This window comes from Triplophysa rosa, linkage group LG1 (genome assembly GCF_024868665.1).
Source record: "Triplophysa rosa linkage group LG1, Trosa_1v2, whole genome shotgun sequence".
Classification (NCBI taxonomy): domain Eukaryota; kingdom Metazoa; phylum Chordata; class Actinopteri; order Cypriniformes; family Nemacheilidae; genus Triplophysa; species Triplophysa rosa.
In genome coordinates this window covers 11,471,293-11,486,295 of record NC_079890.1, presented here as the reverse complement: position 1 = coordinate 11,486,295, position 15,003 = coordinate 11,471,293, and the positions used below count along the sequence as shown (strand labels likewise).

The 15,003-nt window shown below is 37.6% G+C and overlaps 1 protein-coding gene across 1 annotated transcript; it reads right to left on the bottom strand.

Annotated features, from left to right (window-relative positions):
* Nucleotides 1-3,437: 3,437 nt before the first annotated feature.
* On the bottom strand, nucleotides 3,438-14,806 carry pygmb (phosphorylase, glycogen, muscle b). The gene is made up of 20 exons (XM_057342956.1): nucleotides 14,438-14,806; nucleotides 13,008-13,109; nucleotides 11,877-11,955; nucleotides 11,688-11,791; nucleotides 11,377-11,508; nucleotides 11,027-11,138; nucleotides 10,433-10,515; nucleotides 10,201-10,344; nucleotides 9,964-10,056; nucleotides 9,650-9,796; nucleotides 8,441-8,604; nucleotides 8,142-8,256; nucleotides 7,694-7,795; nucleotides 7,461-7,608; nucleotides 7,273-7,331; nucleotides 6,919-7,060; nucleotides 6,612-6,819; nucleotides 6,253-6,387; nucleotides 6,077-6,143; nucleotides 3,438-4,716 (listed from the first exon to the last, which is right to left on the bottom strand). Exons 1-20 carry the CDS (start codon nucleotides 14,678-14,680, stop codon nucleotides 4,567-4,569), a joined length of 2,529 nt encoding a protein of 842 aa, XP_057198939.1. The 5' UTR covers nucleotides 14,681-14,806; the 3' UTR covers nucleotides 3,438-4,566.
* Nucleotides 14,807-15,003: the final 197 nt, after the last annotated feature.

The following is a 15,003-nucleotide window of genomic DNA, read 5'->3' as shown; positions in this document are numbered from 1 at the left end:
ACTGAAGTCCCCTACCCAGGAATCCTTGCGAACGCCCAATCACAGAACGGATGGGAGGAGTGTCGTGGATGTCCGACATATACGTAATGACGGATACATTTTTAAATTTGATAAAATTCTAAATTAATTTATTAATTAGTTATTTATTCATATTATTGCTTATTTATTTTCTATTAAGCCAGCTATTCAAGAATAAAAACTTTTAATGCAGTGCATTTTTTTACTTAAGGTAATAAGCCATGTTTTGTTGTAGATTTATATCTAGTTGTCTCTGGGCTCTGTAAAGCTGAACAACACAGCTTCTGTATTATATAGAAATATTAAATAACAACATATATGCATATTAACATAGGCGTAATTTGCGGGTGGATGGGTGGGTCATGTCCCCACCACTTTTTGCCAAAGTCAATTTTGTCCCCACCACTTATTGTAAGAAATAAAAAATACGGAGCGTCTATTTACCGTGCAAGTAGCCCGCTTTGTAAGCAGAGACTATTTATACTAACTCCGCCCATCAGTATCGGATTGGAATATACAAAGAAAGGCACATAAAACTTAGTTGCTCCGTTGGCGTAGTGCGTAAAGCAAGTGTTACCTGATTCATGTCGTCCTGGGTTCGCGACTGCTGTTTGCCGAACTTTTTCCCTATCACATATCAGATTGTAAAGGTATTTATTTTTAATAAAATGAAAATATTTGAAAATGGCTGTTCAAGTCATACATGTACCAAACATTTTGCGCTTAATTGCACTTTGGTGCTATATATTCGTCCTTATTGTTCTCGACATGCGGTTGCTATCTCCTATTGTAAGATTAATTACATTTTGATACTTGATAGAAAACTCCAATAAATGGAAAAAGTCACAACTTTGTAGTTTCATGAGTTCAAAACAAAATTTTGAAAGTTTGTTGTATATTTGTAGCCTATCAGGCAATGCCCGTAGTAATTAGTGAAAATAACATTTTTTAAAGATATTATTTTCCATCTGTTTCCCCTGTATACTTGAGTGTTTGTTTGTCCTTATTAGCAGGGGGTTGTCAAACACCAAATTCTTAACATGGGGAAAACACACATTCGTTTCAGTAGTTTTTTGTTTCATCACGAATTAATACGTTTAATTACGTACGGCAACAGCCATTATTACATATAATAAAGCACAACATGCTTTAAATTATATATTGATGAAAACATGATATAGTTTAAAAACAAATGGAAGCAGATCTGATATGTGATGTGAAAATTTAGATTAGTGAAATCGGCGGATTCGAACCTGCTTCACGGCAGTGTCAATATTACTTGTCAAGCGTCTTTCGCACTAACGTTACATCACTGACGCGGCGCAGTTTTTATACTGTTTTCTAGAGGAGTCACCTACATGTTTCGCGCTTGTGACGTCCGTGAATGTTCCCAACGAGTTCTACAGAAACAATTTATTAAAGTATTGTTTGTGTCGTCTTTGTCCCCACCACTTTTCAAAACAAAGTTACGCCACTGCATATTAAGAACACATTATGCACATTAAGTATAGTGTAAACAAATTAATAAATATACATTCATGACGTCATGACAAATGAATGTATTACAAACATAAGTATCTATTGCATAATGCTCGGGTGGCATATCAACATATGAAATACAAACATATGAAATACAGAACAATAAAAACCGGCAACTCCAGTCCCAAATAACAACAATGGGACAACAAGTGGTCGACTTCACGCGGCGCTGCGCAGACTGATCAGCGAATGACAACAAAGTACCGCGAGAGTGATTAGAAAGCACCGCTTGCTTTTTCCGGTGTGATGACCTCAAGTCTGACCCAAAATGCACTCCCATGTACCCTTATGGACTCGTGCCTAGTGCCCTATAGGTCTGCACTTCCTGACGTCACAAAGTGTGGACTCAGAGGAGGTCCTCAAGCCCGGAGTGCGACATTTGGGACAGGGCCAGTGTCATGACAGGGCCAGTGTCATGACAACGTTTCAACGGAGTTGCGAAACCCATTTGCTGCGTCCCAATTCGCCTACTATTCTATGCCCTAATAGTTTAGTATTTTTGATTGCAGAGCTAAAGAGTATGCAGATCGGGACACACTGACGCGAAACGGAAGTGACGACTGTTGCCTGGACGACAACAGACATCCTTAACAAACACAGACATCAACAAACAACTCCTTACATGATAAATACTGAAAAAGAAAAGCTTAAATGTATTATGTACTCTATTGTTTAATGTATTGATTCCGATAAATACTGAATAAAGAAAAGCTTAAATGTATTATGTACTCTATAGTTCAATGTATTGATTTAGTGAGGCATCATTTAATTGATTAATTCTGTGTAGCGCAACTAAAACTCCCCCCTCTCGCGATGTCACTATACTTGATCAGTACCGGAAGTAGTTTTTAAACAGTGATTCTCGATATATTTTTAGTAAAACATGCCAAGGTTAGTATGTGGCACAAATTAAGCTTATTAAAATAAATAAAGATAAACAATTAAATTGAACTGAATAGTTTAAATTTGTTATATACTATTTGGGAAATACAGATATGCTTCTAATTTATTATTAGATATGTACAATTTAATAGTTCTACATATGTGAGCAAACTTTTAACAAATAGATGCATTTAAGAAACAGAATGCATTTATTCATTAATTCAGTTTATTTATTGAACTCCTTCCATTTTTCCACTCATTAACTACCTCAGTCATCTACTCCTTCATTTGTGTTCTGAAATTGTTAATTGTTAAACATGGCATTGACTTTTAGACCATGTTCATCAACACAGTAAGACAAAAATGTTGCCATGTCTTCTCGAAAGTAAAACATAAACATAAAGTCATCCTTCTCCGCTGAGAATTGACCCCCGAGGACTTTCCAGAGCGCCTTTTGTTGTTCATCTCTCTTCATCCCCAAAAAGGCAGGCTTTTTCACCTCACCACGTAACAGGTCTCTGTGACTCTGCACCCAGTCCCATGCTGTATCTAGGTCTTTTACGATGGTTGGCAGCGGCACCTGGTAAAGTAAGGATCCAAGTTTATACATGCATGCATACATGCAAAATGTAAAAAAAAAAAGTTTAACCTACGGCTCATAGAGGTGCTTAATTTCTAAAATCAAATGTAGATACATGCCTGCAAAATGCCAAGCCCCTCCGAAGACTCCTCTCTGCATGGCTTCGAGTGGGTTGTAGTAGTAAATGCATGGCTGTAGTAGTAAATAAAAAAATCTAAATCTTGCGACACTTGCATTTTACATTGGTTTAACTAACTTAAAATATCTAGCTGCATTTCATTTGAAGCAGCTAAAGTTGAATCTATTTACAGTTACCCACTGTTAGAAACATCTTTTGGGGAGTTTAGGCCAATAGAGTCAGTGTCAGTAGACAAGCAATTGAAAACATTCTTGAAAAAAGCATAAACAACAGGCAGAAAATGGTTCTTTCATTGTTTATTTTCTTATTTTGTCACTCTTGGGTTTCGACAAGACTATTTAATGTGCGTTGCTTGTCATCAACAACACAGGAAAAACATTCAGATAAAACAAAGACCTCCACCAGATTGTTACGCTGAAGGGATGGTGGCAGCCTTCAAATCTGCACAGGCCCAGAAACCAGAAAGTTGCTTTAAATTACGCATTGCACTTACATTTTTGTTAAATCTCAGTTTCCTATTCTCTAAGAATATAGAACTATCATACTTTCAGTGTCAAACGTCAGTGTTATATTAGTTCTGCTATATCAGTTATCTCAGCAGTGCACCCATCATAATATCTCAAACACAGCCTCACAGTAGTATAAGTACACTGAGCGACGCTTTACGAGGTCAGAGGTGACAGATCATTCCTAAAGAGCTAATTGGAAGAGCTCTGCAGGTGGATGTATATGACATAATCATCAAGCAAACTAGAGACGAACAGACCTAAACATACACAGTATAAAACAGTACTTGTTTAAGGCAGCTTTTTGTAGTTATAAAGGTCAGAAGGCCTAAAAGAAAAAATCAGAGCAGGTGTTCTTAACAGAAACAGTAAAACTGTAATACTTTTATACCAAATCTGAAATCCTCAATGTGCAGACTGCTTATTTGATGCATAGACTGCCTGTCAGCCAAATTTATTCTTTATAAATCAGTCTGCTTTTCTAAAACCCAATTCAAACAAATATTCAAGAAACATCACTCCCAAATGTTCACAATTTGTATCTGTAACAGTCATGCTCAAATGTGTGTCAAAATCTATATAAGAGTTTTTGCTCTGGCCTTTGACCTCACAGTGTGAACTGACAGACAACGTTTAAAGACAAATACATAATAGCTCTTCATAATACAACACAGAAAAAGTAGCATTCTTACACCAACATATAAAGTACATAAACATGCCACAAAGCTAGATGCAAAGACGGCTCGTCGCTAGAGGAGGGAAAGAGAGAAGTCGTGTGAGGTATTCTGGCTGTCTGATGGTAAGAGAGACTAACCTCTTATAGCATTTACTTGTATACATCTTCACAATGGTAAATAAATTGAATGCGAGAACAGCTACAACGATAAACTTTTTAAAACGACTTAATGGGTGTCATCGGGTGCAGCGATTTTCTCCAGGCTGGGCTCCATGCCCCAGATCTCACGGGCATACTGGCTGATGGTGCGGTCACTGGAGAATTTGCCACAACCAGCAATGTTGTGGATGACCTTCTTGGTCCATTCCTTAGTGTTCTGTTTGGGAATAATGCATAGACAAGTTTCTGAAAGGGCAGTCAGTTCCTAGATTGTTGTGTTTCTGTTTTGTGTAAAGCAATTTTTTCATATTTACATTAGCTCTGTAACTGATAGAACATCCATATTAAAAACATTAAATAAACTTAGCAAATGCATAATGTATTCATTGCTAAATGTATTCTTTCCTCTCTAAAAAATAGTCCAAAATAATGTGTCATTTGACTAAAGAAAGCGGCGCGGCTTGCGTTTTCCACGCGGTTTTAGACGTGAAATGTGAATCGCCCCAAACTCGTCCATCCGTGCTTATCCGTGGTTTAGTATGCTCAAGAAGCTGTGCAGACACGTTTGTGCACGAGACGGACACGGACGCGGTAAGTCAAGTACACCCAGCCCTTAAGCTGTCGTGTTTACATCGGTTGCAATAAGAATTCGTCACAATCGACTAAATGCTTAATTCTTAAAAGTATGCAAGGTTCACGGCATAAACTCAGAAACATTGTTGTTGCTGTTAAAGGTCCAGTGTGTAATTTTTTGGAGGATCTATTGACAGAAATGCAATATAATATGCATAGCTATGCCTTCAGAGGTGTATAAAGAGCTTACACAATGAAACCTTATGTTTTTATCACCTTAGAATGAGCTATTTCTATCTACATACACCGCGGGTCCCCTTGCATGTAATTCGCCATGTTCTATCAGCCGTCATAGTGTTTCGAAATGGAGGGGTGGAATGAGCGGTTGGTTGCAATTCACAACCTTGCCGCTAGATTTCACTGACTGGACCTTTCCCTGATAGCACACATACATCTGGCAGACATCTATTTGATCTGCATTATCATCTGCAAGACATCTGGCAGATGCTGTTTGCTCATCTGCTGAGACGTCTGCTGTCAGATGTCATATAGACCTCTAGAAGATGTCTGTAAGATGTGTATGATTTAGAATGGATGTACAACAGCTCTTTCTAAGATGTTTAGCAGATGTTTTTAGACAGCAGATGTTTTCCAAATCTCCATATCTTTAGCAGACATCTTACAGATGTACCTGTGCTATCTGGGTTAACTTTTGACACGTTCGTGAATGGTCTGTTACTGCGGGGACATTTCCATGCCTCTAAACATGATGACGCGGCAAAAAACGAAACGCGATTGGTTGCTTTAGCTGTCAGTCATATGGCCTCTTGGGCAGGCCTTGACCAATGAAAGTGGCTACGTGAGAATATTGTTAAGTAAACTAAAAGATATTTGGTTATTTATAAAAAAAGGAAGCACTTCTATACGTCCTGCCCCAATTTGCTGTTTCCACAGAACATTAGTCATCATTTTAAAGAAAATATAAAGAGGTTTTTCGTACACACCTTATAAAGAGCACTGACTTTGTCCTGACATTTAATGTAGTCCTCATAGTCAGCAAACACCTTGAACCTGAAACCGCACAAAATTGATAAAGAATATGATTAGTATTAAAACTATGATTGTGTAAGAAAGAAAAACAAAAAGATAAGAGAAACAAACAATTCTCAGTTTTTCTTACCTGTCATGATGCATCAGCATGTTGACAATGTCTTTAAACTGGTCAGGCTCTTCAGGGCTGAAGAATCCTGAAGAGATCTGATCCATTACTTGCTTCAGCTCTGGAATTCGGTTATAATACTCCATGGCATCATATCTAGAAACGACCCAATATTAACTAAGTTAAGCAGCACTTGATCAAATTTCCTTTTACTTCAGTATGATAACACACTGACAATTTACAATTGTACTTTTTTGTCTACTTAACCTTAAATATGCCTTAAATAAAACTAAGATAAACTTACAATGAATATAAAAAATATATTACAAAAAAATGTAACAGTAGACTTATATTAAATTTTTGCAAAATCTATAATTCACCCTTTCTTATCCAGAGCATCAACATCCTCCACTCTCATGCCAAAGATGAAGAGGTTCTCTTCTCCTGCTTCTTCTGCCATCTCCACATTAGCCCCATCCATGGTTCCAATGGTAAGAGCTCCATTCAGCATGAACTTCATGTTACCAGTTCCAGATGCTTCTGTTCCTGCAGTGGAGATCTGCTCGGACAGGTCAGCCGCAGGGATGACTGTAAAAGATGAGAGAGAGAGAGAAAGAAAGAAGCAAAAATCAATTAATCGAATGAATGAGAAGACAGACAAGTTGAATAGATAATAACATATCATACCTTTCTCAGCCAGCGTGACCTTGTAGTTTTCAAGGAAGATGACTTTCAGACGATCTCCCACGACACTATCATTATTTACCACTTCTCCAATTGCTGTGATCAGTTTGATGATCATTTTAGCTGTGTGATATCCGGGGGCAGCCTTGAAGACATCATTTAACCATGTTTACGTATATACATTTGGAAGACACTTGATTTAAAAGCAACTTATGGTATGATCGACAGATTTATCAGAATATGTCTTCTGTGATCTTGTCATTGTTAGAAATATAGTCTATAGCAGAGTTATTGGGATGTTGTACCATGTCATGTTCAGTATCAATGTGATCTGATTGGTCAGTAAATCCACCTCACCTTTCCTCCAATCATAATTGTCCTTGGAGTCCAGGCCTTGTTTGGCTCCTTTTTGATGCCTGATGAAGAAAAACAAAAGCTGATTTTATAGCAGATATAATTTCTTGTCCTATCTTTGTATGGAATGCTTCTGAAGCTACGAATAAAACTATCTGGTTCACAAGAAACAAAAGGATATTTTTACTCACGGTTGTAGAGAGCGATGATGTGAAGACAGTTCAACAGTTGTCTTTTGTATTCATGGATCCTTTTCACGTGTACGTCAAACATTGAGTTGGGGTTTATCTTCACTTTATATTGCTCTTCCAGTTGCACAGCAAATTTCATCTTATTCTCCTGAAAATGCCAAAGCAATATAAAATGAGATTCTCAGCTCGCTCATATAAAATGAAACATGGATTATATCCATTTCATATTTCACCTGTTTGACTTTTGCGATGTCTCGAATTAACGCGTCATCATCTAAAAACTTCAGGAGGTTCTTCAGCTGACTCAGGTCACGGATGTAGTCCTCACCGATTCTCTAACAAAAACAACAATGCACCACAACACAAAATAAAAACACTTAAGTTGTGGTCTGCTTTTTTGAATACCCATTTAAAGAAAATAACAAAATAACAAATATTCGGGAGAATCTTATATATATTGATGTTTGTTAATATTAATAAACATACTAAAATGTTTGTTTTATTAATAGGTTTATATTTCATTTATTTCTAAGTACTAGTCTAAGCAGTATGTTATCATTCTCTTATGTGGGAATCGGAATGTTATGACAAATCAGAATGAAGTATTCCAGAGAGTCATAATAAATAATGTGATATGTCCTATTACTGTAGACGTAACAACTTTAATACAATCTTCTATACCTCAGCGATGACTTCAGCCAGTCCAGGGTTACACATGACAAGCCAGCGACGGGGTGTGATGCCATTAGTCTTGTTCTGGAACTTCTGTGGGTCCACCTCATAGAAGTCCTTAAAACTGTTTATAAAATAAACACCACCATATCAGTCTTGATCTTTGATACCTCACTAGGGCTACGATAGTGTCAGATGGTGATATCTGTGATGTTAACTTTTGTTATTATGTCTCTTATTATAAACCCTATATTTGGACATATGCACAAATACTGTATATAACTGTATGGAAATGTGAGGAGACATACACAGTGTCTTTGATGATGTTGGAGTGGATTTGAGCCACTCCATTAACTGCGTGAGAGCCAACGATGCAGAGATGAGCCATGTTGATCTTCTTCTGACCTCCCTCTTCAATCAAAGACATGCGTCTCAAACGGTCAAAATCAGCAGGGTAGAGTGCAGCGATACGCTAAGAAAGATGTGACACAAGATGTAAGGGTAAGAAAAACAAAGTACATGGGAAGTTGTTTACTTCATTTAAAGGTATAGTTCACCGAATATGGAGGCACACATTTTGCTAAATAAGAAAAAATGTATTATATAAAAACTTACAAACTTTACGAAGAAGTCATCTCACTGGAGTCATTTGGATTACTTTTATGATGGCTGTATGTGCTTTTGGAGCTTCACCATTTTGAGTCCCATATAAAGATAACATGATTGCTTTTTATTCAAAAATTTGTGTTTAGATACGTACTGTAAGCAGTGTTGGGTGTAACTAGTTACTAAGTAATTAGTTACTGTAATTTAATTACTTTCCCCTTGAAGAGGTAAAGTAAGGGATTACTTTAATTTTTTCTGTAATTTAATTACAGTTACTTCTGATGTAATTAAACTAAATACTTAATGTAATATATGTGTGTGTGCAAGGAATGGACATCAAAATTCAAAGTCTAACTTTAAAATCCGTGCTTTAATGTATAATTCTCACATTTGTAATACTTTGGTTAATAATAGTATTAGTTAATAATACTACTTTATGTAGTTTTATATTATTTATTTGAATGAATGAAAAGAGCCGTTTCATGTCTTTCTTTGAATCACTTAACAAATCAAGGTTCATATAGGATATAGAAAGTAATTAGTAATAAGTAATGAAATACTTGTTGGAGAGAGTAATTTGTAAAGTAATCTAATTATACTATTGAATATGTAATTAGTAACTAGTAATTAATTACTTTTTCAGAGTAACTTGCCCAACACTGACTGTAAGTCACATACATCTGTGATGGTATGATGCTTAGTAAATTATGAGAGAATTTTCATTTTGGGGCGAACTATCCCTTTAAGATTCACAGAAGGTTGGTTCATGCAGAGCGGAGGAGAGGTTTTTATAACCTCACTCATAAATTATTCTCTATTCGGCAAGGACGTGGAAAGGATCTTTAACCTCCAACCTTCCTCAAATGAAGTTCAACTGAAATGTATCATGGAGAGAATGATTACTCCCAGACCTCCATATGACGCCGGTTAATCTCATAGATGATAGCCAGGTGGCGGGGCAGAAGGTGTTGGAACAGGTCGACGGGCCAGCGCTCCAGAGCTTCTGGCAGGACAGTGTGGTTTGTGTACGCACAGGTACGCACAGTGATGTCCCATGCCTAATAAAAAACACAAAATGTTGTAAAATGGAAGAATAAAGAAGAGAATACAAGACAGAGAGACTTGAAATGTCATGTTTAAAAAAAAAAAAAAGACAATGCATAAAACATACCATTTAGATATTTCTGATGTTTTAGAAGGTTAAATGACAGGAATTTCCACTCACCGTCTCCCAGGACAATTTCTCATCATCCATCAGGATTCTCATCAGCTCAGGGATCGCCATTGCAGGATGGGTGTCATTCAACTGAATAGCTACCTGATAAATAAAAAGATGGCTGTAACAGCTTTGTCATGTAGGAATTATACACACCTATTACATACTATTTTTGGGGGGAGATTGGCCACACAAGCTCTGATGGGTTGCTGCCATATTCTTCAGAGTAAATCAGCGCTGCCCTACCTTATCTGGAAGTTTGGTCAGATCCATCCGTACCACCTCAGTCGAGCCAAACTTTGATGCTTTGAATCTGCGGACGATGTCCTGAAGAGTCGCAGCCACCACAAAATATTCCTGCTTAAGACGTAACTCTTTGCCTTCAAAGAACTGACACACACACACAGGATGATTTTTTTAATTTTTGCTTTTGTTTAATATTCTGTTTAATGTTAGTACAGAAGAGAAGTGGACTCACATTGTCATTAGGGTAAAGCACACGGGAGATGTTCTCAGCCAGATTCTTGTCCAGTACAGCCTGAATGTAACCACCAACGTTAACTGTTCATGGGGACAAAAAGTCTGTAATGATCATCTTTTATAAGACCCTTTTTTAGCTCAGTCTTAAAGGGATAGTTCACCAAAAAATGAATGAATCGTGAATTACTCACTCTCTAGGTGTTCTAAACTATACATTTCTTTGGATGAATGCTTGTAACCAAACTGTTTTACCTCATTGACCACCATAGTCAAAAGTGCCCCAGAATTGCTTGCTTTCCTAATTCTTCAAAATATCTTCTTTCGTGTTCAACAGAACAAATTAAATATAGATATCCAAGAACTGTTTGGTTACAAGCATTCTTCCAAATATCTTTATCTGTGTTCATCAGAACAAAGACATTTATACAGATTTGGAACAACTCAAACATGAGTAAATGATGACAGAATGTTCCATTTAAATATAATAAACATAGAGAGAGTTTGAATATTTTCCAGGAAAACAAATTAAGTTCACTTTTTTTAGTATAGCTGATGATTACTAATAGGCAAAAAGACCTTTGAATGAACTCACAGTCTTTGAGGTGAAATTCACACGGAGCTTTGGCAGACCAGAGCCTCATTGTGTTAACAATGTTGTTTCTGTATCCTGGGACGGGTGTATCATAAGGGAGGGCAAGAACAACCTGTCAAGCCAAAGAATGAGAGATTTAACAGGGTAACATTACAAATCTAGCTGTAGAAATACATTTTGCTAATGTGAATGTTTCATTTCGAAAAATGGTTGTTTTGTGCTTGTTTTTCTTCATATCTATGGTACATATTAATATCTCTTGTGTAAATATCTCACTAAATAATGTCTTTTATAATATGAAAAAAAAAAATTTTTCAGTGTAGTAGATGCATTGTTTTCTTTGCTCATACCTGTGTGTCCACCCATTTGACTCCATCAGGGTGGTGCTCCACTCGACCATAGAAATGCACAGGACGCATATACTCAGGGCGAGCCTTTTCCCAAGGGTTGCCATAGCGCAGCCAATCATCTGCCTCTTCCACCTGTCAGGTTATGTCAATCATTTATTACATAAATCAGCATTTGCTGCAAACACAAATACACGTGTAAGAATGAAAGATATGTTAGTGACATACTGTTTATGTGTTTGATGCAGGTTGTTACACACACACACACACACACACACACACACACACACACAGACACTGTAACTGTTTCCTACCTGCCAGCCTTGAACAATTTTCTGATTAAAGATTCCAAACTCATAGCGGATTCCATAACCATAAGCTGCAAGTCCCAAGGTTGCCATAGAGTCAAGGAAGCAAGCTGCGGAGGAGCAATTAAAATGGATTAAAATGGCAATCTAATGTATCTGTACTGGCCATTAATTCTAACAGACCAGTTAGACCACCTGCCAATCGACCAAGGCCTCCATTTCCCAGGCCAGCATCCTCTTCCATGTCCTGAAGCTCCTCCATATCAAGACCCAACTGAGAGAAAACAGAGAATAGATTCAGGAGGGAGGGACTCAATGAAGTACGTAACCTTAAAAAGTATTTTAAAATGACCTGAAACATGAATTTACCCTGTTATGTACAATACTAAAATACAGTATTCTTTTGTGTCCTTCTGTAATTTCCATTAGCACCAACAGAATAAACAAAAATAAAGACTTCTGTCTTTTGCTATCATGGCAAACAGATAGCCCTGAACCATACTTAAAGTCCCCCTGTGGTGAAAATTAAGTTTTTAATGTTGTTAATATGTCTATGTGGTGTTTACAATATGCTTAAGGACAAACTTTCTCATTGTCCATCATTTTGACAGACAGGCTCAGAAAAAAATCCGTCATAATCTGTTATTACCCGTCACTATGGCGCAAGGTGATGTTACGTGCTAATTAGCATATCTTGTACATCATCGTACCGTACTCATCGGTATCTCAACGCTTCTTGTGGTCACGAGACACGTGAGAACCAATGATATTCAAAAGATGAGATTTGTTGAGTCTGCATGTGGCCATTTTGAGTGAGAACAGTGATAATCTTGTTTACATCCAAACGTGACTAAATTAGCTCAAAATATGAATTATTTTTGCTCAAAAATGTATCGCTTCGCAACATGAGACATGTATTAACCTTAGACATGGAACCCTGAAGCTGGTGGATTACTTTTATGATGGATATATGTGCTTTTTGGAGTGGGAAACTTCATCCACTTGCATTTCAAAACCAGGAACAGGTAGGATTTGGATTATTATTACTCCAAATGTGTTCGCCAGAAGACAGTAAGACATGTACACCTAGGACGGCATGAGGGTGAGTAAATTATGGCAAAAATGTCATTGTAGGGTGAATTGTTCCTTTAACGCCATTGGTTGACCCAGTGCTGTCATGTTTAGGCCGGTCAGGCCAGTCAAGCAAATAGATTGCATTTCTGTTTGGTGCCACTAGAGGGACAAGGTTTTTTATGCATCTTATTGCCGCCTCTTACTGTGAGGATACTAGAAGCTAAATGCATTCACTTCTGTCATTCATCTCACCTGATAGATGGCTTCATCACAGGCATTCTCCAAAGCTAAATTAACCATGGTGTTTTGAAGGGTCCGTCCCATATAGAATTCCAGAGAGAGATAGTACACACGCTAGACAAACATGGAGAGAGAGAGAGAGAGAGAGAGAGATGAGATAAAGGTGAAGACTAATGTTAGAGCACTAAGAGCCATAAAAGCCCCTAGTGACAAATATACAGTAGTTGACAAATACAAACTGAGTTCTTACTCCACACCACTGCAAACCTATAATCAATGAATGGAGGCTGTGGTCAAACAATATCACGACTATCACTGAAACCTTACCAGTTCGCAGCCTGTAACATTGAAGTATTTTGTCTTTAAAAGATAACAAAGGCTAGGACAGAAGAATGTGCAAGCATATGTGTGCTGTGTCCCAGGCATGTTCTGCATGTATAAATAGCTGCATTAGTAGTTAAAGGTTACATGCTCTGACAAGATTCCAGCCATCTGGAAAGTGTAAACGATAAACACATCAGCAACATAATGTAGTTCGCTGTGCATTAAATAAGGTTAACATTTATTTTTGTTTAACTTTTTCTTTAGTAAATGCTTAGTAAGATATTAATAAATGCTGCAGAAGTATTGTTCATTGTTAGTTCGCGTTGGCAAATGTATTTACTAATGTTAACAAATATAACCTAATTGTAAGGTGTTGATTAATCATCTGTGTACTCATGAAAAGCAGTACGTAATTAATTCTAGAGCAAACCAATCACAAAACAGCATGCAAATGATACTGTGACGTCATCATTGTTGAACGATTTTAAACGTAAAAGCATTCTATTTCTGTTGCAAATGTCACATTTTATAAAGGCGATTTATAAACTCAAAAAACAATGACGTAATAAAACAAATAATATACAAACCGAGATATTTAATTTTATTGTGACCACCGAGGTGTTTTAAATTATGCATAAAACAAATTCCACTACATTGTAAAGCTGCGTTCATTCTTATTTTGGACAGTCTGGTCAGCGAACCAAACTGAGCTCGACGTTTAAAAATAACCATTTGACCTGTTGATACCCTTGTCAAGGGCAGATAACAAAATCCCTTCCATTTGTGTTAATTCATTCGTCGGATCTTGAATTTAAAGGGGATGAAGGGAGATTCTGACATCAGACATGGCGATTATGTAATTCTTGGGGGAGAATAAGATCAGCCATCATCAACCGAACCACGACCGCGACCATTCTTTCTGCATAACGCACATAACAAAACTACACCCGCAACAGGGATTGACATGCTTTCATATAAATATATTTTTAATGTCGTGGATCTAAATGCGCAACATTGTATCCCTGGTTGTAATCCTGCCCCTCCTCCCGTTACCCATCTGTCAGTGGTGTACGTGCGGCTCCGGACTGTCACATGAAAATGCGGCATTCGGAACTTACTTTCGGGTCTTTCTCGTAGTAATGTTGCTGCGTCCGGATCCATCTTCCCACCAAATGGTCACGGACCGTGTGCGCCAGGGCGAAGTAATAATCGCGCTTGGTTGAAACATTACGGTCCTTCACCAAAGTAAAGTGTAGATGACGATTAAAATTGGTCTTGAGGTCTGCGACGTTTTCAACCCCGGCGAGTCCTCGCACGGAAATTTGCTTCCTCTTTTCTTGGTCCGTCAGTGGCTTAGACATCGTGTGTAGTATTAGGTCCCGTGTACCGGAGATATTAGTCTACGTGATGTCCGCTGCGTGTGTTTGCAGATGCTCAGGGTCAAGCTCGCTCAGCGGCGGCGCGCACGACCCCGCCCCCTCTCTCTCTCTACAGATATATACACACGACCACTGTATACGTCAACTAGGCGGGTCATAATACATTTAGATCAATTGTGTAATAGTGTTATATGGTAGCAGCCACACAGTTATTAAAGCAACGGGACCCAGGGGTGTGAGTTAATTGTCTTGAAATATTTGAGGGTACCATTTATCACATCTCTTATGATCATACAAACGTGTCC

Coding starts and splice junctions, on each gene's coding strand:
- pygmb (XM_057342956.1), bottom strand. CDS start 14,680: ATGTCTAAGCCACTGACGGACCAAGAAAAGAGGAAGCAAATTTCCGTG. Junction 11,509..11,687: donor AAATTGTTCAAGGCTGGCAG/GTAGGAAACAGT, acceptor ATAACCTGACAG/GTGGAAGAGGCAGATGATTG. Junction 4,717..6,076: donor AAGTCAGTGCTCTTTATAAG/GTGTGTACGAAA, acceptor ATTCCCAAACAG/AACACTAAGGAATGGACCAA.